The sequence below is a fragment of the Centroberyx gerrardi genome, chromosome 19 (assembly GCF_048128805.1).
Source record: "Centroberyx gerrardi isolate f3 chromosome 19, fCenGer3.hap1.cur.20231027, whole genome shotgun sequence".
NCBI lineage: Eukaryota > Metazoa > Chordata > Actinopteri > Beryciformes > Berycidae > Centroberyx > Centroberyx gerrardi.
In genome coordinates, this window is record NC_136015.1 from 7,364,701 (window position 1) to 7,386,049 (window position 21,349).

Sequence of the window (21,349 nt, forward strand, 5' to 3'; positions counted from 1 at the left end):
TTCTTAACAAGGTTCACACATCCAAACCTTAGGCCAGTGGATTTTGGGCTCTAGGCCAACAAGTTGTCAGTCAAAGTGGGTAAATATAATTATAACTCCTAGTATTTTTCATGCTGGCTAAAGGAGTATCATCTTTTAAATCACTTCTTAAAAGTCAGTTTTATAGACTTGCTTTTATGTAATGACCTTTTGTTACTGGTTTCCGTCCCTTTTTATGAGCGTTTCTATATTTCTTGTTTTATTGGTTCTACCGATTTTATGTATTTTTTATCCTTTGTAAAGTGCTTTGTAACTCTTTTGCAAAATGCTTTATACATAAATAAAGAGCATTAATAATAATCATCATCATCATAATTCCTTGCATTATTTTGAAAATCGACAAACAGTGGTTTGTGCTTGAAGTGGGTTCCAGGAAAAGACAATGGAACATTTTTAAAGCTGAAATATTTCATATTTCAGCAGTCAGTTGACCACTAAAACTTTCTAGTGTTTAAAAATGTTATCTGGATATCATCTCTATAAAAACTGAAAGTACTGTCATCACTTTACCAGAACATAATAATAATATGCTGTACAGGTAATTTTGAGGCATTTTTTCTAGGTCAACATTTAGGCTACATTTTGAATATTCTACTTCACACAACTTGTCAAGTTCTCTACAAAAGCAGCAGCAGTAACTGCCCACGACTAGGGTTTCGATTTCACATAACCTAAATTCTACCCATAAATGCCGTTAAATGATATTCGGCACGTCTCTGCAAAACTTTTGTTGGGACAGGAGATAAACTTTGAAGTCGTTTTTTTTCTCCGCTTCGCTGCTTGCTGGCTTTATGTAGGGCAGTGTTGCTGTCAGCAGTAAGGCGGTGTGCTGTTTGTCAGGGAGAAACTCCGCATACGTGGCAAAATAAAACAAGAGCTGCACCATTTTGTGACTAAACAAAGTATTTGAAGTAGCGTAAGTAGCTCTAGACAATGACAATCGGGTCGGAGATGTGGAGAGATGTCAATTGGCCATCGGTCCTTTAGCCTGAGCACTTCACTCCTTTTTCCACCCACGGAGCGTGAGCTCAGCAGATGCGTGACCGTCCTGTTTACACTGCAGATGATGGATGGGAGTGGGCAGTCGGCTGCGTGCGGCTTGCAGTCATTCTGCTCTTTCAAAAACAATCTGTTACGAAAGATGAACTACTATTGCAATATTCCTTTTTTTATAAACGTCAAAAGATTCATGAAATAGTCCCATAAGTAATGGTAATCCTTAAAGAAGTAACTGTAATGTATAACAGCATACTTTTAAATTTTGTAATCTGATTATATAATCCCAGGGTTACAGTTACATCTAGCAGACAACACTCAAATACATATTGCATGGTAAAACCTCATCTGGTCCTACATGGATGCACACTTCTGCTCAAGAAAACATTAGCACATTTTGTGAAGTTTTCAGTAATTTATACCTAGTCAAGATGGTTGGAATGGTAATAATCACATAATCACACTGTCTCTGTTTCATGATCTCAGCCAAACCATTGATAATGTATTATTAAATATAAACAGTCAATGTTTCTTTGAAGTTGACTTTTTGGAAATTTGAATACTGTGCAGGAAAGCGACATAGCAATTTGTAGACGAGCACAAATTCAAATGGGTATATGAATATTATATGTGCATACATGTTGTTTGACTCAGTTCAATTGAATTCAGTACAGCTGGCTTCACCTCAGTTCAACTCTATTCTGTCGGCATTGTTGGCATGACATTTATTGACAAAGCATGTTTTAAAAAGAAATAATCGCGATAAATATGATAGAAAATGCTTAAAGAATTATGAAAATGGATCACAGTCTCATCACATCAGTGCATTACTCGAGTGCTCAGCACAATTTCACCATGTATCTCCTCCCTGGTTGTCCCAGACGGAGAGGCACAGCCCTCACCTGGGCGTCCGCTCTCGTCCCTCTCTGGACGGGGGGAAGATGAGGGCCTCCGTCAGGATGACCCGCTACCTGGAGTCCTGGGGCGCCGCCAAGCCCTTCGCCAACCTGCACCACCGGGACAGCATGACCACCGACAACGGCAAGATCAACACCACCGTGAGCAGTGCACTCACACACACACACACACACACACACACACATACAGCCAGTAGCCAGTCTGACCTATGATGTGATCCATGTTTCAGGATGTTCCAATGGGGCAGTACCACTTCCAGAGGCGAGAAAGGTGATGTATATTCATGACACGTGTAACTGCTTCGTCTTTACAAGGTTTCATCACTTTTAAAGGAGCGTTTTGATTCTGCGTTGATGTTCAGATGCGTTTCTCCCCCTTTCAATCCCAGGTCGAAATCTCAGAGGAGGAGGTTTGAGGAGGAACTCAACGAGAGGATGATCCGCACGATCGACGGCATCAACTCACAGAAGTCAGTGCTGTGTCTGCTGCTCATCCTGCGTTCCCATCACCTTGTCGCATCCCTAGACAGTCAGAGATCATGCTCAGTCACCTCAGATTGTAGAACGTATTTACACCTATAGATAAAGGATCTTCAAGGCTTTTCTGGTTAACAGAGTGGTTCTATGTTGAACCTTGATGAATCACAGAACCTCTGATTCTCATACATTTTGTGATGTTAAGCTTGAGAAAATGTTCTTACTTTCTGCATTACAAGAAGTTCCCCTCCTCCCATTATTTAACTTATTACTTTACTTAGTATGTTAATAACAAAATAAATAAGTCAAAATACAAAGAATGTTTGTGTCTATATTCAACATGTCATTCTAATAGGATGAAAGGATTTTTTTTTTTCTTATTCACCTGTGGTACTGCTGATTTGGAGCATTTCATACATTCTTAAAGGGTTCGTTGCAGCACCATAAAGGGTTTCTGCTGTGGCACAAGCCTAAAGAACCATTTTCTGGTACTATATAGAATCCGTTCTGTTAATATTGTATACCCGGAGCCTGGTCCTGTGTAGTGTCTGAACCGCTCTGCGTCACTTGTGTCTCCAGACAGTGGCTGAAGTCTGAGGACATCCAGAGGATCTCATTGTTCTTTCACAACAAGGCGCTGGAGAAAGAGGTAGGCCCGCGCATACGAAACAGCCGCTCCACACGGCTAATACGCCAGGGAAATAAATAAATGGAATTCTATAGACCTCAGAGGAACACAAGTCGTTTCCAGAGGCTGGGCGACCTTGTAGCACAAAGACGAAAATATGGAGTCTGCTATACATTCCATACTACAACTTTTTCCTCATGTTGTCATATCCTTCTCATGTGTCTTGTGCATATATATATAAATTTGTATATCTTTCAATGCTGCAGTCTGTACTTTTCATTCACATTGGAATTGCCGGTTTTGTATGTTTATATAAACCTATTCGCTATACTCTTATCTATATTCTGTTTTTCTTTGCTGTGTCCTATTCTTTACTGCTGCAATGACCCAATTTCATTTCATCTTATCTTACCTTATTCTATCTTTTCTTCTCTCAACAGTACAGATCCACAACTTTACCTGCCTTCAAGTACTATGTAACCTGCGCCTGCCTCATATTCTGCTGTATTTTCATAGTGCAGGTCCTGGTTTTGCCCAAGTAAGTCTGTACCCCTTCAGAGGATTTAGCCTGCGCACACTCCACCTGCTGAAAAAAACATTCCAGCTGCCTTCTGATGTACATCTCAATACTTGATGATTTTTTTTACTCTTTTGTTCTAGTTTCCTCTTCTTTGGGGATTTCTTAGAATGTGCAAAAGGGCATCAGCGCGCTCCAACTTTGAAAATGGCAGCGAGTTGATTTGAAAAAGCCATTTGACACTGGCTGTCACATCAGCGGGGCCGCGCTGAAATGAAAGAGGCAGGGGAGCCAGAGGCAGAATGCTAAAAAGCAGACAGTGATGAAAGGGCGTCGTGTCTGCTAGTGATTCCAGATCAAGTGAATCAAAGTGTGGCATCTCCTTTAATGGCGAGCAGCGAAATTCATGGTCATGCTAATTTACTGCTCCTGGGAGCCAAAGGCGTAATCCACCATCTGAGAGGCCATTGATTTTCTGATACACCTCTACATCTCTCTCTCTACTCCCTCCACCCCCCCCGCCGTTTAGACGTGACATCATCTCTTTTATGGGCACGGATCCTTAAATCTGCCATACTGCGTTCCCCCTTAGAAAAACTTTTTTCCCCCTTAAACATGAGCTTCATCAAGAAACACATACACTACTGTACAATCCACTTTTGATGAGTGCCTAGTCAGTAGAAATGGATTGCAGGTCTGAAGTAGAATACATTAGGACCTTCATTACATTTATTACCTGGGATGGCACTGCAGAGAGAGAAGTGCTGTAGCGTAATGTGTGTGTGTGTGTGTGTGTGTGTGTGTGTGTGTGTGTGTGTGTGTGTGTGTGTGTGTGTGTGTGTGTGTGTTGCAGAACTGCTGTGTTGGGGATCTCCTTTGGGATGGCATTCCTGCTGTTGGCATTGATCCTGCTCATATGCTTCGCTGGTCACATTCTGGTGAGTTTACTACACACACACACACACACACACACACAAAAGTTGTATCACTGTAGAAAAGTGAATGGAAAGCAAGCAAAGGGGAAAAAAAGCGTCTTACGTACACAGAACGTACACATGGCACATATTTGTCATGGAGAATTCAAAAGCTGTCTCCTCCATTCGGGGCCACAATTAATCCTCGCTCAGATACTCAGCAGAAACACACAGCGCTCTATGTGAGAAACGGAGTGTGCATTCTCTGAAGGACGGGGCGAATATCTCCAGCAGCACTCGAGTCTGTGTAACACACATACAAACTGGAGCAGCGCCATCAATTGAAACCATTTATACAGGGATTTATCTTTTCTTCTCCTTCGTACAATAGTTCATCCACCCAGTCACATCTGTCGTCTCTTAGGCCAAGTACAAGTGGAGGGATGGGTGCTTTTTTCATTCTAAGCTGTCACAGCCACCTTTCATAAGTTGTTTGTGGACAATCAATGATAAATTCCTCAGCTCAGACCCCCGACTCCCTCCCTCTCTCTGAGTCTAAGGAAATCAGCAGTTTGTGTCCTCATAAAACCTTATTCAGTTCAATAAACAAGACTTACAAGTTAATTTTTCATCCAACAAGTGCTACTCCAGTGTGTTCATCAAGGACACTCATACTGTGATGGGAGGTATTTTCTTCTCTAGATGTAATAGTCTCACAGAATCCAGATATGCAGCCTCCTTGGTAGAGGGAAATACCACTAAATTTCACTTTTGAAAGGTGCTACTTAATATGCGTTCACACTGTGAGTAACACCACCAACAAGTCCATTAATTTCCTCTAGAGCAGAGCGACCAGGGAAGCTTGTCAGCGGAGGAAAGTTGGACACGGCTGAACTTTTCACGGTCATCAGCATCAGATTTCCGCGCGTCCTTGTTTCCCTAACGATGTGTTTCTGTTTGACGAACAATGGTTCCGCCTGACAAGTGCAAAATGGGCGAAAAGTTGATTATAGCCATTCAAAGCCACCCAGTTCTCTGCAACTTTTATTTAAGACTACAGGAGTAATGTCTTTTGTGTTTAGTTTCTATTAATGCTGCCTAATTAGTGCTTGCCAGCTAGCGACATTAACTCATTATCATCGCTGGTAACATTATGACAGGCAATACCACAGCAGCAAAAATATCACCGCCCACAATAGGTCAGAATAGAGTGACAAAAGTGTTTACCATCACACCAATATACATCTCACTTGAAATGATTTGGCAGAGTTTGGCAGTAGCCAGGATTATTACTATGATGATAAGAGTTTTTCAGTCAAAACTGCCACACAAGCCCTTGGTAAGATAGATGCAAAAAATAGGAAAAGAAAACTAAACTAAACTTGGCTGAAATTACAAAGTCACCTCCCCTGTTCATTGTTAATGCCCCTCCAGGTTTTACATCTGCATGGCATGACAGATTAGTCTTGGTCTGGTGAAGTTCAGTAGGACTGATCGAGCCGCCCAAGGCCATAAAAATAACAAATGTGAGTTCTTAAATTGAGTGATATTCGACTTTACCGATGTCCTGGTATTCATTTCAGTCAAAACTGAGGCCAGAAAGACACCAGAGGACTGTAACTGTCTGGTAGTGTGAGCAGGCTGAAGAACAGCCCTCCCAAATAAAAAAGCAGGGCTATTTTCCACAGAATTCTACCAAGCTGGCATGGTTCGGCTGTGTATGGTTGTTGCTGGGTGACATCTTTTACTGATCCTTTTTTCATTTTCATTTATCCATTATTTAATCAAATTGTCAGCAGACAGGGACATACATTATGAAAACCAATCACAAACATCATAGAAAATGTGAGATATCGTTGCTTTAAAATCATAAAGAAAGACAAGAAATTCTAAGTGGTTTGCAGTCTCTCCCATGTATAACGTGCATACTAGCAGAAACCAGTCTTGCTAAGTTCAGACTTTATGCTTGGAGTATTTCAAACTGACCAGTCCTGAACATTCGAATACTAAATGTCTCCATAATCAAACACAGACATGACTGTGGACTGGGAATGGGTTTTTTTTTCTATTTTTAAAGGAAACACATTATTTCTCTCTTTCTCTCTTCTTTCTACCTCTTTTAATCGTCCCCTGTGTTTCTCTCATCCTCAGCAGGGAGGGAAGGGCTCCCTCTGCTCTCTTCCCTGGTTCCCCACTTCCTCCCACATCATCATCGCCAACAAACCCTGGCTGCGATTGGTCCTCACCATGACAACCACCGCCCTCATACTGGTGATGGCCGTCTTCAACATGGTGAGAAGCCAGTTACAGGTTAAGTTGCTGGATTTAGTTTTCCCACTGGTTGTTTTGGTGCCAGTGGTGTATCAAGAGATGATGGTTGAACTTTCTGCCCTCTGTCTCTGTCCCTGGCTAGTTCTTCCTGGAAGAGGAAGTCCTGACAACTATTCCACCTGTGAATCTAACCAATGACAGCCTGCTGGACTCTCAGAGCCCCGCCCACCCCGCAGGTGAAAACAAGTTTTACCTGCCTGTAAGTACAGCAGCGAGCAACAAGAGTGGAAAGAGTACCAATATATCCAAGTAGAAGAACTGTTACTTTTTGGCTAATGTTAACAGAGCTACATAAATCTGTGCACTTCAAGTCAAACTTTTAGTTTTCTCCACATGCGTACAGGTTTGGTGCAGATGGAATTTACAATTGGTCAGTTTCTGTTGCAGTGCATATGGAGAACCTACAAAATGTGTAGGCTATTTTCTGCAAAGGATGTTATTTAAACTGCAGCAGAGTAGGCTATACATATACTAGCATATAGCCCCCCCTCCCCACTGTAAAAAACACATTTATCTTAAAATGCAAAATTCATAATTCATACTTATACAAATATAGATAAGTGATTGTTTACTTTGATAACATTCAGGGAATTCTTGCTGCTTTAATTTACACTGTGACACATTTTGTTCACATGTAGGTATGAGTGTGACATTGTAGCACTGTGGGGATTTACTGCAGTGATGTCCCTCATTGTTCACTGTTACTGATGCACTACTCATACAGACTACAGAGACAACATGTCAATTTTTCTCAATTTCACACAGGAAATTCTTGCATAACCATTCCAAATCCGTTAAGTGTTTATTACATTTGCTGGCAAATGTTTTCTGTCCAAGCAAAAAAAACACTAAACACGTTCCAAAGAAATCCAAGCCTGTCCCCCGTGTCAGATGATTGGAAGGCAATTCAAAAAAAATAGACAGTGGATGCAGTTGAATCAGATCCTTTTGTTTGTTTTATCTCAATCTTAGAAGCTGCCAGGATGTTCAACAGGGCCAGTCTGAAAGATTTCATTCATATTCCAAATCATTCTTAATAAGCATGCTAGAGGCCTCACTCTGCATAATGTCTGGGAAAGTCCCCTTTACTTTCTCACACACTGTAATATCATCCACACCACAATGTCTAACTCTCTATGTTGGATTACACATCCCTCCTAGACCAATGTATTTACTGGTAGCTATTACACTGAACAAATAAAAACCCATAGTTACATTTTCATGCCCCGGATACAGGTTGTGTATGATATTTATATTTTGAGGGAAGGAAATTTATGAAGTGCAGATGCAAAGACTTCCTAATGCATCCACATTAGGATTCGGTTTTGCTGAGGTGACACAATGCTGACACTAAGTTTTAACATTGCTGGTTACAGTTCATTACTCTCTCTCTCTCTCTCTCTCTCTCTCTCTCTCTCTCTCTCTCTCTCTCTCTCTCTCTCTCTCTCCCTCTCTCTCTCCAGTACTTCATCTACTGCTGTATCCTGGGCCTGGTGTCGTGTTCGGTGTTTCTGAGGATCAGCTACGAGCTGAAGATGGTGGTGATGCTGGTTGCCGTGGTGATATACAACATCATCATCCTCCAGACACACGCCCCCCTGCTGGATGGATATAGCAAAGCGCTGTACCGCACTCAGACACTGGATAGGTACATGCATGCTGTACAAAGATACTCTCTCTCTCTCACTGAACTCCCTTCCTGCTTACTTACTGTAAGTCGCTCAAGATAAGAGCGACAGCTAAATGACTACAAAGATCAAATGTTTTTCTGGGTATTTCCCGTTTCATTAGTCATTTGAACCGACCGTACTCCACTTCCCCTCGCCACTTCCCCTCGGGGGAATCCCCGCTGCCATCTTAAGTGCCGTTCCATTACTCTGATCATTTAACTGAGCTTTCTGAGATCGACCCTTCAAGGCATTCCTGAAGTCTGTGTAGACTTCAGGAATGCGTTCAGAAATGTCCTGTGTACAAACCATGGTGGAACAAGCAATATATAAGTGTAAGTAAACAAACAGCACTCAGAGAATTTCATCTTATTTATGAAATACACTCATCTGCGATATTTCATGACTCTGTAATTATGCTGGGTTTGATTCCCGACCCTTTCTGTGTGGAGTTTGCATGTTCTCTGTATGTTTTCACGTGGGTTTCCTCCGGCTGCTCCACTTTCTTCCCACAGTCCAAACACATCCAGGTCAGGTGGACTGGAGACTCTAAACTGTCCATAGGTATGAATGTGAGTGTGAGTGATTGTCTGCCAATCTGTGTTAGCCATGTGATGGACTGGAGACCTGTCCACGGTGCAATGCATGCTGGGATCGGCTCCAGCCCCCCCGTGACCCGAAACAGGAATAAGTGGGTTAAGACAATGAATAAATGATCAGGCCTGCTTAAGGGCAAGTGCGTCCCGTTTGAAATCCTCCTCTCCCCCTCGGACTCTGCGCCCTGCCCCGGCGTATCAGCAGCTGCGGAGGGGAAGTCGAGGAGGGCCTGTTCGAATGACTAATGAGACGAGGCGCCGGCCTTCAGGGGGGAAAGTATCACTGTGGAAGCAATACTCCCACATGGCTGCCAATCAACGGTAACCCCTGGAGAAGAGGATGATGAGTGGCAGAAGATGAGTTGCAGCAGTTTGTGTCGATGGAGCTGAATTCATTTTTTCACATCTGAGTGACAGCTGGAGACTCACCACTGAAAAAATCCCATTAGGAAAAAAGTTTTCTGGCAATAAGTATACCGAGTTAGACCGGTATTCTTATTTCTCACTCTCATATGCATTTCTCTCTTTGTCTCTCTCTCACAATGACTTTATTATGAAAAGTATACTTCAGAAAGCACTTTGAGATGTTAATAAGAGCAGTGATGTGGTGGTAAATCAAAGGGTGTAAACTATGATTCCAGCTGTTGATCATCATAAGGCAAACAACCAGTAATATACACAATTGACTCAATTATGTTTGCAGAAATGCATTCATTTACACCTTTTTCCCATGAAAACCCTTATTCTCATATAAGTTACATCAGTGTGATACTGCTATCTATGATGTACTATGAATTTATGTCATAGTGATTTATGTCAAGCTAAAACAGTCGGTAAACTGACTTTAGGTTTACCCTCCAGAAAGAGAGTTAATGTAAAATGTACACAAGTAAAAGCAGATTAATAGATGCATACATGCAATATGTGCAGATATACTTACTCAGAACAAAATGAATCAAAATACAAACCCACACAAAAACAAAACCTTTCAGGGATTACAGTATTCTTTGTTCTCTTAGGAAATAATGACATAAATATACAAAATTATGGTTCTGCTCACCTAATACAATTCACCTTTCTCTCTCTCTCTCTCTCTCTCTCTCTCTCTCTCTCTCTCTCCACAGACCAGGGGTCCTGAAGGATCTGAAGACCATGGGTTCTGTGTCTCTGTTCATCTTCTTCGTCACTCTGCTGGTATTAGCCCGGCAGGTCAGTCATTTTCCTTCACTGGCATAACTGCACACACATGACATAACTATGACATCACTAGGCAACAGCTACGGTCATATGAAACTGATGGGTTATAAAGCACATGACAGTTTCTTCCAATATAAAACGTTGCTGGGGTAATGATAACCCCATTAATAATCCCACTAACTTCACTTGAGTTGTTCACTGCAAAAAATAATCATCTTATCTAGTGATTTAGTCTCGTATGGAGTCTCAGAATCTTGTTTTTCTTAAAGACAAGTGAACATCTCACCCCCTTGGAAGATTTGCTTGCTTGTTTTAAGCAAATCAGTATTTTAGTGAGTCGTTAAGATGGACATTTTTTGCAGTGTTGGGGCAGCTGGACCGAGCCCAGTGCCCCCGCCTCCTCTGCATCCGGCCTCCTCACTTCATGTGCAGAGAGCTAAACTCGGCTGACACAGATATCTAGAGAGGACAGAGTGTGTGTGTGTGTGTGTGTGCCATCTCTTCTGGGCTATCATCCATCAGCCATGACCAGAAGCAGATGTGCTGGACAGGAAGTGTCCCCTCTGAGACGATGTACCCAAAACCGGGGCTCCCCCGAGAACAAGAGTCGGTCCAAACAGTTCCCTGTGTTGTTCTCATTCTGGGTCACCGTCACCAGGAGGGAGGGGAGGATTTGTTTTGGAAACACAACTTTGTTGTGTAAAACTCTTCGTTGACTGTCATCTCTTATTCACGGCGGCGCTCTCATCAAGGTTGTTCGAGGGTAATTGGGTTCATCTTTCCGGATGTTATTTGGAAGAACTCCAATGGGTTTGACCTCTGTAAATTAGAGGAATAAAGTGCTTCATCAATTATTATCAAAATAACTCATTCTGGAAACAGGGTGAAAAGTATAAAAATCTGTGACACTCGTGGCCCTTGTGTTTTGGCAGAGAAGCAGCAGTATTTTATAGTCCTGAGAGCTTCCATTTCACATGCTCTTAGCCCACTGTCAACAAATTTGCCTTGCAAAATCCCATTCTAAGTCCTAATGAGCCCGTTCCCGGCCATTTAGTCAGAGGGAGGAGAAAGCAGGTTAGGAGAACACAGGCTGCTGTATTTCATCCCTCATGAACAGATGCGTGATGGAGCGAGGCTCATTTACAACCTCGTTAGCTTGTTTCTAAACAGCATCTGGAATGAGCTTCCCCTCTCCTGGCCTAGTTACTACAGTCCTGGAGGTACTGGGGTTCCAAAGACACACACACACACGCACACACACACACACACACACACATACAAACAAATGGCACAGACCGCCCGTCCTAGGAGGGCTGGTTGGCAGCTCGTCTCCGTTCCTGATTCAACCTCAGGCTATCAAGTCTATAGCGTAGCATGTCACTGGAGAGCTCCATACACTGGGGCAGCCCTATTCTCAAGGGAGAGATCTGCAGCACACATCCATACATCATCTAGACTGCGAACCACACACATCATGAAATATATCTCACAGGAGACTGGAGGTGCAGTGATGGATCTGCTCACACACACATTAATATGCCCACTGTAGGTATCAGCCCACAGGTAGCCTGGAGCTTTCATATATATAGGCGTAATGATGGCGCATTCAGGGGACCCCATCTGATGCACACACACACACACTCCCGGGGCGTTTTGACCCCGATAGACGGGACTTGCTGACATATTTAGATGTGTTTAGAAGTCCTCCAAGCATGAATAACCAATGAAAAAGCAGCGGCTATCTTTTATGCAAAACAGGCCTGTCTGCTTACTATTTCCTTGAGCAATGAGAGCGGAGCTCCTCACACTGTTTCATTGTCGTCTTATTGGGACATTAATTTTCTATGAATACCAAGCATGCCCTTTAGTTTCAGTTGGTTAGGTTTGCCCAGAAATCCTATAAAATTTCCATTTGGCGGCAATGATTAGAGCAGAATACCGTCTCAAGAAACAGTCTCATATCATGGACGAATACCAATTTAGCTGGAGGACTATAGAAGGCTGATTCAAACATTTTTGCGGCTTCTCCTATCGACCTACAATCTACGCTTGAATTCGTGGCACAAAACTCAAATATCATCATTTACCTATGAGTTGAAAATAATGACTTTTCAGATATGTGTTCTTTCTCATGCTTTTGGTGAAAGTTTCTACGGCGGCCTGTGGCCCCGGAGCAGAACGCAGGGTGTGAATGACGCAGGTGTCTCTTTTACTCTGTGTCCTCCTGTAACAGAATGAATATTACTGTAGGTTAGACTTCCTGTGGAGGGACAAGTTCAAGAGGGAGTGCGAGGAGATCGAGACCATGGAGAACCTCAACCGCGTTCTGCTGGAGAACGTCCTGCCCGCCCACGTCGCCGAACACTTCCTGGGACGCAACTGGAAGAACGAGGTGAATTGCCAAGAAACGAGATGAGAATTTTGCTGCATTTATGTATATTTGTTACATTTCTTTGTGTTGTCGGCATCTGTAAATTGAATATGGAAAAACATGGAAAACTGAAAAAATTTAGTTTTTTACAATGCACTTCTGCATACCTAGACACTTTCTGTAGATCTGTTAATGCGAATACAATGCACATTTTCTATATATATACATTTATATATATATATATATATATGCTGTAAATTCACATATCTTTTTTCATCATATTCTCATGTTTTCTCATTTGTTATACATTGCATGTATCTTGACATTGCATATATTTTCATATTCTTTGTATATTTTCCTATCGCACATACTTTTCATTCATTTTCTTTGTCATCTCTACTCCTGTTATGTTACACCCCCTGCATACATGCTGTAATTCATTTTCACTCATATATTTCTACATAATATGTTCTAGTGTTGAAATTGTTGGCTGCCTTATGTTCAACACCCCCCATTTGCTCTATTCTTATTCCTAGCCTATTTTCCTTGTGATGTATCCTGTTACTATTTTGCAGCTGCAATGACCCAGTTTCCCCACAGAGATCATTAAAGTTTCATCCTCTTATTTATTTGAACAGTCGGTATCATTGTTCAACGTGACTTATTCTGTTCATAGATCAGAACCATTTGTAACCACTGGCCATTTGTCTATAACTTTGCTTCCCCAGTGCTCGACCAGTACAAGGCATCCATCTTCTGTTTGCTGTGTCTGTTCTGTTATCAGGACCTATATCATCAGTCGTACGAGTCGGTGTGTGTGATGTTCGCCTCCATCCCAGACTTCAAAGAGTTTTACACCGAGTCTGATGTCAATAAGGAAGGGCTGGAGTGTCTACGTCTCCTCAACGAGATCATAGCAGACTTTGATGAAGTAAGCCGCCCTTATATTTATATCCCGACTGATTGAAAATGTGGCTCATTTCCATGTTAGAGAAATAGATTTTTTGCATTCTGACAGGGACGTTGGCTGGCGGATTCCAAATTTCAAGAGTCATTTTTACTAATTCACCAGATAAAATGGAAAACAGGGTAGTTATGTGCCAAAGTGGTAGGAGAAGCAGGCACATTTACCAATTAATTGATAGCTGGTGTTATTTTCCTCCCTCTGCTTGTGTCATTGTAGTTATGTTATGTACTGTATTCCCTATGTATCTCCAGCTGCTGTCCAAGCCTAAGTTCAGTGGAGTGGAGAAGATAAAGACCATTGGTAGCACCTACATGGCTGCAACTGGACTCAATGCAACGCCCGGGCCAGAGTGCGCACAGGCATGCTATTACACACACACACACACACACACACACACACATCTCTTGACCTTGTCCATGTTATGCAGTGAACTCCAGAAATACAACCACACATTGTTTGATGTTTTCTCCACATTGGACACAAAGTGACACAATGAGTATGAGGTTAAAGTTCCAACTGTCAGCTTTAATTTGAGCTTATGTTCAGCCATAATAGATGACCAGACAAAGAACAACAGCCCTTTTTGCTCATGTGCTCCCATTTCAGGGTGCCAAAAGTATTTTTGGCAGACTGAAATCACATTCAATAAAGTTGTCATTTCTCATTTATAGTCAAAAACAAGATGAAAAGGCATCAAAGAATGTATTGCTGTCCCTAATACATTTGGAGTTCTTTGTAATATTTGTGTGGGAAGCTCCTGTACATGTAGCATTTTAACATCAATAACTCATTACCAGATTCATTTTGAGACATTAGTATAATTACGGTAAACAAAGGAAACAATGGCAAAGAAGATTGGCAGCCTCTACCAGCCTCTACTCTGTATTCTACATTGTGTGACACTGGATTGGATTTTGGAGGGAAATCTGCGGGATTGCTTTACAGCACAAAACAGGCAGAGGATCAATAGGATTTATGGGAAATGTGGTCTTCATTTTGAGAAACACAAGCACTAATAATATCACTGGCATGAGATAGAGGCTATACCAATCATCTCAACCATGGTCTCATTTGTTTACAGTAATTACACCAAGGTATTACAGTTAATTTGACAATGATATACTGACATTTAAAAATGCTACATATAACACCTTTAACTTACCAACTAATTTTCTCACCCTCTGCATTTCTCTCAGGAACATGACAGACAGTACATGCACATAGGCACCATGGTGGAGTTTGCCTTCGCTCTGGTCGGGAAGCTAGACGTCATCAACAAACACTCCTTCAACGACTTCAGACTCAGAGTTGGTGAGAACGTCAGTTCATATGATGCATATTGTGACGCATATGTGCATGAACTCGGTTATTTTCCTCAAAGACTGCATTTCAGAGCAAGAGTTTGTGACGTTTGCCATTTTCCTAGGGAATCTACCATGTGATTTGTGATTTCCCTGTCTAGGGATAAACCACGGGCCAGTGATTGCGGGAGTTATCGGGGCCCAGAAACCTCAGTATGACATCTGGGGGAACAGCGTGAACGTAGCCAGCAGGATGGAGACCACCGGGGTACTGGGCAAAATACAGGTGGGGCTGCATATCTTGCAGTGTCCTATTGAGCAGCTTGGTCTAATCGTGGTTTAATCTCCCTGGTTTGATTTTTATTTCCGACAAGACTCCATTATCTAACTTGCAATTCTCCATGCAGGTAACGGAGGAGACGAATCACATCCTGTCAACGCTGGGGTACATGTGTTCATGTCGAGGCATCATCAACGTGAAGGGCAAAGGCGAGCTGAAGACCTACTTTGTTCACACAGAGATGACCCGATCTCTCTCGCAAGGGACTGTGATGCCTTGAGCGTGTCACGCAAACACACTAAACAGACTTGAAAATACAATCGCACACTCAAAAGTGGCTGTAGAAACGATTTGCCATGCTCTGCGACTACAACACCATTACCAGCAGCCAGCGGTACAGTGGATAGGCAACTGCTGAGAACCACATCCTTCTTTAGTGACACAACGTAGAGCAGGGCCGAGGCGGACCGCTACAGTCCTTCAACGCTGCACTACGGACGGTTTCCACGCCTCGAGTGTGTCAAGGACTTCGCTCAATGGAGTCTCTTCGCTGTCTAAAGGAGTGCCTGACTAAAGAGAGGTTTGTTGAAACCAGAGGACAGTGCAGCTCTCAAGGACCGCAGTCACCCGCCTGTACAATAGTAGTGGTGTGGAGCTAATTCACCATGCCAGTGTTGCAGTGCTTCAGAGCCTTTTACACTTCAGCAAACTGAGCTGCCTGCTGAGCTGCGTGTTTTTTTACGGGTGCCTGGTTGGCACCGCGAGCCGCTCTGTTCTACTTTATTCCAAACAGACGTTACAATAGCTTATTGTCATATAGAGCATCTGACGCCAAACGAAACGCCAGTGTGATGGGTGGTTTGCCAAAATCTGTGAATTGTAATTATAGCTTCAGAGCTGTGTTTCTGTCCCACTGAAGAGTAGGCGGACTCGGGCAGAAGATTCAAGAGCAAACTGGAGGTTGTTTTATTTTTTATTTTTTAAATCCATCTGGAACCAAACCAACAGCAATGTGTGTACATTTTCACTGCCATCATTTTGTTATTCATTAAACATTTGTATATAAGTTAATGTCCTCTCTATTTGTGCCTTTCTTTTGCTGCTCTAAATACAAGTTGTAGGAAAGACTTATTCCATCATGAAGGCCATAACAGCATTAGCTTGATTAAATATAATACAGATTTTCACTGGCCAATTGTTTTTATTATCCAACAGGTAAGAATGCACTACCAATAATACTCTCTTGCCTGTATATTTTCACAATAACGCTATCATATATCTTTAAATATATATACACTATATTTAACATTGCTAATACGATGTATTGAAAACTGGATTTCAGCCATCTATTTCTCCACTGTAGCCATTTTCCTGTGTTAGTCATATGCCCACTGGCTTGCCAACACCAATTATGATAATAACTAATGCCAATAGTTCATACAAGGCAGATACAGAAAGAAGAGCCTTCTTTCCACCCTCTGTACTACACCTGTCACTACGCTTCAATTTTTGCTAGTGAAATGCTAATCATTGGAGAAAGCGGACTAATGATGTGCGACTTCCTCTACCTCTCGACTAGCTTACACGTTTGTTGTTGCCACAGCTCGATTTGACTGTTATACATTCAAAAGTACATTCAACATATATACATTCAATATTAAGATTTTCATATTGCTTTCAAGAGTTATTATAGTTGTTATTGTTCATATATATTTAACTTATCACGTCAAACCGCCAGATAGCTAGCTGACTGTTGTAGCCCTCTTTCCCAAACGATTAGCATTTTGCTAGCAACAATCGATACAAACAGTAGCCTAATTGAAGGATAAAAATTCACAAAAGTGATGTTAGTTGATGTATTATTTAATGTATAGCTAGTACCAACAGCTGACTTGGGAGCCAATATTGTCTGCAGGTCCAAGTAGCCTATTACAGGTATGTAAGAGACAAATTCTATATAGGCTAGGTCTAAAATCGTCAAAGTTATCCTTTAAAACCAACTGTGGAGTGTCAGATTTTTGCTAAAAGTAAGGCTTTAATATAAGTTGTTACATAGATATTAGTTCACACAAGCAGTGAACTAATGTTTTATTAGTATGCATTAGATTTCATCCAAAAACACACAAACATAAAATTGTGAATACTGCAATGTGAGTCAAATTAATCTTCCTGTTTAATGTGCAGAGGAAACTTGTGCAAGTGTTTTTGTTGTTGTTGTTGTTTGTCTTTTTGCAATAGCCTATGTGCTATTATGACAGGTAGGACCTGCCCACTAGGTAATCACCGTCACCTGTGAGCTAATGAGAAAAGTATAAAGCGTGTGTTTCTGGCTAGCCACTTGAAGGCTGCATTGTTTGTTGAACGCTGATTATATTTAATGTACTCTACTCAAACAGGTAGGGATCCTTTTTCAAAATGCAGTGATGTGCATAGATCCAGGGGAAAAGTCTGGCTAATTACTGTGTGAAGCCTGTAGATGATTAATTAGTGTGCCGAGCAGCAACCCAATGTAGGGAGTTGCCACCACACTCAAGGTATATTTGCAGCTAAACATTTGCTTTTAAATTCTATTGTTCGGTTCTGTGATTTTAACTTTCATAATCTGTGCATAAAAGGTACATTTGACACTGTTAGTGGTACTTGTAGGACAGTTTCCCTGAGGTATTGTAATACAGCATCAGTGTTTAGGTTAATCACTTGGTTTCAGGTTGGTTGTTCACTGCAGATAAGTATGAAATATCATGTATTGAAACAGTAACTTGCATAAGATCACTATTACATGTACATTCCCTTGCTAGCAGAGCCTCTTTACTCCTGTGGGTCTGGGCCTTCTTTCCCTCTTCCCATAATGATTGGTAATTTTTAATAAAATAAACAATTCTGATCATTCTGAAATAAAGCAATAAAGCAATTGGTAGTGATCAGGACAGTTTTTGAATATATAGACTGTCCAAACTACCCAAACCTTTAAATGACACCTTTAAATTAAAGTTTATATTGTTGGAAGTAATATCAGTTACAAACCAGAAAGTGTACCTTGACACCCAGAAGATCTTCCAAATGTCACTTTCTCCATATTTTTTTATTCATTCTTTTGAGGCTTTCGGCAGACTTTTCACTCAAAATGTATTTTTTTTTATTGCTAATTACTTTTATTATATAATATTTAACTGTCTTAATGAATCAATACACTACAACACTGACATATTCTTCAATGTATTCACCGTGATGACAAATGCTTTGATACTTCAGGGTTTCAAACGGGGACCACTGCTCCGTATCCCTCTGCCACGTTCCAGATGATTCCATTTTTCTTGAAAAATTCGGCTTTCATACGAGCCACGCGGACATACTGCCGGCCGGGCTGGTAAGCGGCAGGAGGAGGGCGTCGGCCGTACTCTGAAGAGGATCGGACCGGGACATCTCTGGACTTCTCCTGGGAGCGAGCAGGACAAAGAAGAAGAGAGATGGAGCAAATGAATATTAAAGCTGCAGTAAGTGGGGCTGCAACAGAGAAGAGCGTCCCATCCCTCGTAATTGACACGCTGTAGATTTGCCAGTTTGCCCAAAAGAAATTCTGGTGTCAGGTATGGACACTGGTGGGAAACCTTCTCCACACAGAAAGTGACAATTTGAAACTTAAAGCTACAATATGCATTTTTTTACGTTAACATAATTGAATTAAATAAATAGGACATATATATTATCAGTCTGTCTGTTACTGTGTGTTCATGCCTTAATCCCTTGTTTGCTTGAAATTGGCTTTTCAATGATGTCTGGGACATTTGGAGGCGTGTCATGTGGGCGTGGCCAGCGGTGACCTGGTTGTGGCTATCAAGGTGAGGCTAGCGGGCGGAAGGAAGGAGGAAAGCAGTAGGAAACTGAAGCACAGTGAAGCTAAACATGTGACAGACAAGACTCGCTCAAAAACACCGGCGAATATTGGCATCGCTTTCTTAAATTTCATATTGGCTGCGTTTGCCGTCGGCTTGTTCGTGGCCTGTGGAGGCTTTGGGGATGCCAGTTACCTCCGCCTCGGGCTAGATGACAGCTCATCAAGATGAGTGACAAGTGCTGGGGCGTAAACTCGACCGACTGAGGGGGAGGAGAGCAGGACTAACGGTACAATTTGCTGCCTTAAAGAAAAAATCCAACCTGAAGCATTTTAACACATAAACAAAACAGCTACTGGCGATCTAGAAAGTCATTCTGGGAAATGTAGGAAATCACTGAAGTAGAAGTAGACAAGGCAGGTTGAGGGAAAGTGGATACACCGAAAAGAAAAGCAGTTCATCACAAAAATAACTCCTGGAATGCATTGAACATCATAAATTTGATATCTAACAGTGTAAGTGTATGCAAGGGAGGCAGAAAGTTGCAGATTGTAGCTTTAAATAATATGATGTAATTTGGTCTTTATTTATATTCCAATGTGAAAATGTCCCAATTCACGCTAAAAACCATCACCAACCCTGAAAGGCAACACTCAACTCACTGTAATTACAAGCTCAGCAGTGTGCGTCTCTGCTTGCAGTGACCCAGAAACTCACTGTGAGCTAGTTTTCTTGACATGAATAATTATCCTACAGAGACAGAACGGTTTCAAAAGGAGGCAAAAACAAATGTCACACGACTCCGAACTATGTCATGTTAAAAACACACTGCACAAATACATGCAGAGCAGTTTCTATATGTGACCCACCATTTGAAAATATGTAAAATGACTTCTAAATATAACATTTGTGAATAAATGTGTTTATATTTTCAGGAATATTTCCACAATGCACAGATAAATGCAGAACGATTTGTATCTGTAACCCACCATCATCAGGCTAAAAATATTTTAAGTGAGATGGTATGAACTGAAATAGCTGGTCACCTCTTTATAAATGTCCAATCCTCTGCCTTTACTGTGTTTTCTGTCATCCCGGTGCAGTCTGTTGTCATAACCCTCAGCCCGGTGGAACAAACGGTCATACATGCAGACCTCTGGGGCCTAGGGATGGAGAGACACTCATCTGTTGTTATACATTCAAGGCCCATCCCCTGTCAGCAGGGGGTCGTTTCTTGCCACTTTGGGCAAGTTGTGGGAGGCAGTGCAAGGACTGAAGACAAACATCACAACAAAGTAGTCTCAAGAGTGGCTACAGCTAAACCAAACAGCATAGTGACTGATGAGTAGTCACTAATGTTGATCACTAGTGGTACTAATCCACTTGATCTTAAAAATACTTAGGCCTTGAAGTGCTTACTCGTCCATCAATTTTGAGTTTAAACTTGTATTGTCTAAGCAGTGACAATATGTAATTTCTCCATCAATCACACCGATTGGCCTAAGGGGGGCGCTACAATGTTTGTTTAATCGTCTGTATATCACGCACAATATGTCAGACGCCGCTGATCAGATTTTCACAAAACTTGAGGGAATGATGCATCTCATTACTCCATTCTGGCATTTTTAAAAGTGCACTGATTGGTCTAAGGGAGGGGGTGGGGCTCTACAATGTTTGTTTACTTGGATTGGATTGGTTGGATTTTGCCAAAACTTGGGGGAATGATGCATCTCACCACTGCGTTTACACACAGTTACACTCATCGGGCCAAGGGGGGCGCTGCATTAGGCTTGTTGCTGTTCGCTCATCCATGTGTCACATGCAATATCTCAGACACCACTGATTGGATTTTGACGAAACTTTTGGAAATGATGCATCTCGCCGCTGCATTCCAGCATTCAAACTTACACTGATTGGCAATGAACTGCAATTACAGTTCAAAACAAGGTGACATATTTGTTACAGATTGGCCCAGATGGGGACATCATTAGTACAGGACGACATGCTTTGTTTTGTATAGTTATACAGGACTCCTACTATGGCCCGGATGTAGAATTCCATGACTTTTGCCATGACTTCTGATAACTAACGCTAGCTAACTATGCTAACCTAGCTGGCAACCAAGCCAGTAACTAGCAGCTACCATCAGCTCACCTTGGAGTCGTTGTTAAAGTAAGACGTTTCTTTTGCTTCCTCTCGTCGTGGCGGGATGTAGCTGAACACTGACAAGGCAGAAAGAGGTTTTGTTTGTGCTTCCAGTGACACATCCATCTTACCACCTGAAAACCACTCGGCAAAGCTTCAGAAATGTCTCGGCT

The 21,349-nt window shown here is 41.8% G+C and overlaps 2 protein-coding genes across 4 annotated transcripts in view; one reads left to right on the forward strand and one right to left on the reverse strand.

The window, feature by feature from the left end:
* Positions 1-16,264, forward strand: part of adcy2b (adenylate cyclase 2b (brain)) — a 41,266-nt gene extending 25,002 nt beyond the window's left edge. Inside the window, exons 10-25 of one of the 3 annotated variants that reach the window (XM_071914907.2) lie at positions 1,917-2,093; positions 2,183-2,223; positions 2,342-2,422; positions 3,009-3,078; positions 3,498-3,595; positions 4,428-4,512; positions 6,640-6,780; positions 6,902-7,018; positions 8,283-8,467; positions 10,207-10,291; positions 12,513-12,671; positions 13,435-13,581; positions 13,869-13,976; positions 14,814-14,928; positions 15,080-15,204; positions 15,326-16,264. In XM_071914907.2, coding sequence (XP_071771008.1) covers positions 1,917-2,093; positions 2,183-2,223; positions 2,342-2,422; positions 3,009-3,078; positions 3,498-3,595; positions 4,428-4,512; positions 6,640-6,780; positions 6,902-7,018; positions 8,283-8,467; positions 10,207-10,291; positions 12,513-12,671; positions 13,435-13,581; positions 13,869-13,976; positions 14,814-14,928; positions 15,080-15,204; positions 15,326-15,478 — 1,887 coding nt within the window. In that variant the 3' untranslated portion in view covers positions 15,479-16,264. Of the gene's footprint in view, positions 1-1,916; positions 2,094-2,182; positions 2,224-2,341; positions 2,423-3,008; positions 3,079-3,497; positions 3,596-4,427; positions 4,513-6,639; positions 6,781-6,901; positions 7,019-8,282; positions 8,468-10,206; positions 10,292-12,512; positions 12,672-13,434; positions 13,582-13,868; positions 13,977-14,813; positions 14,929-15,079; positions 15,205-15,325 lie in introns of those variants that run through there. The other 2 variants (XM_078290410.1, XR_011785219.2) reach the window with 2 other exon arrangements.
* A 2,190-nt stretch (positions 16,265-18,454) lies between these two features.
* On the reverse strand, positions 18,455-21,302 carry cfap90 (cilia and flagella associated protein 90). The gene is made up of 3 exons (XM_071914901.2): positions 21,186-21,302; positions 20,078-20,194; positions 18,455-18,634 (listed from the first exon to the last, which is right to left on the reverse strand). The coding sequence occupies exons 1-3, from the start codon at positions 21,300-21,302 to the stop codon at positions 18,455-18,457; spliced, it is 414 nt and encodes a 137-aa protein (XP_071771002.1).
* Positions 21,303-21,349: the final 47 nt, after the last annotated feature.

Excerpts from the sequence above, each read along its gene's own strand:
- cfap90 (XM_071914901.2), bottom strand. The coding sequence starts at position 21,302 with ATGGATGTGTCACTGGAAGCACAAACAAAACCTCTTTCTGCCTTGTCA. Across the intron at positions 20,195-21,185 it reads ACTTTAACAACGACTCCAAG|GCCCCAGAGGTCTGCATGTA; the intron begins GTGAGCTGATGG and ends CTCCATCCCTAG. Across the intron at positions 18,635-20,077 it reads GATTGGACATTTATAAAGAG|GAGAAGTCCAGAGATGTCCC; the intron begins GTGACCAGCTAT and ends GCTCGCTCCCAG.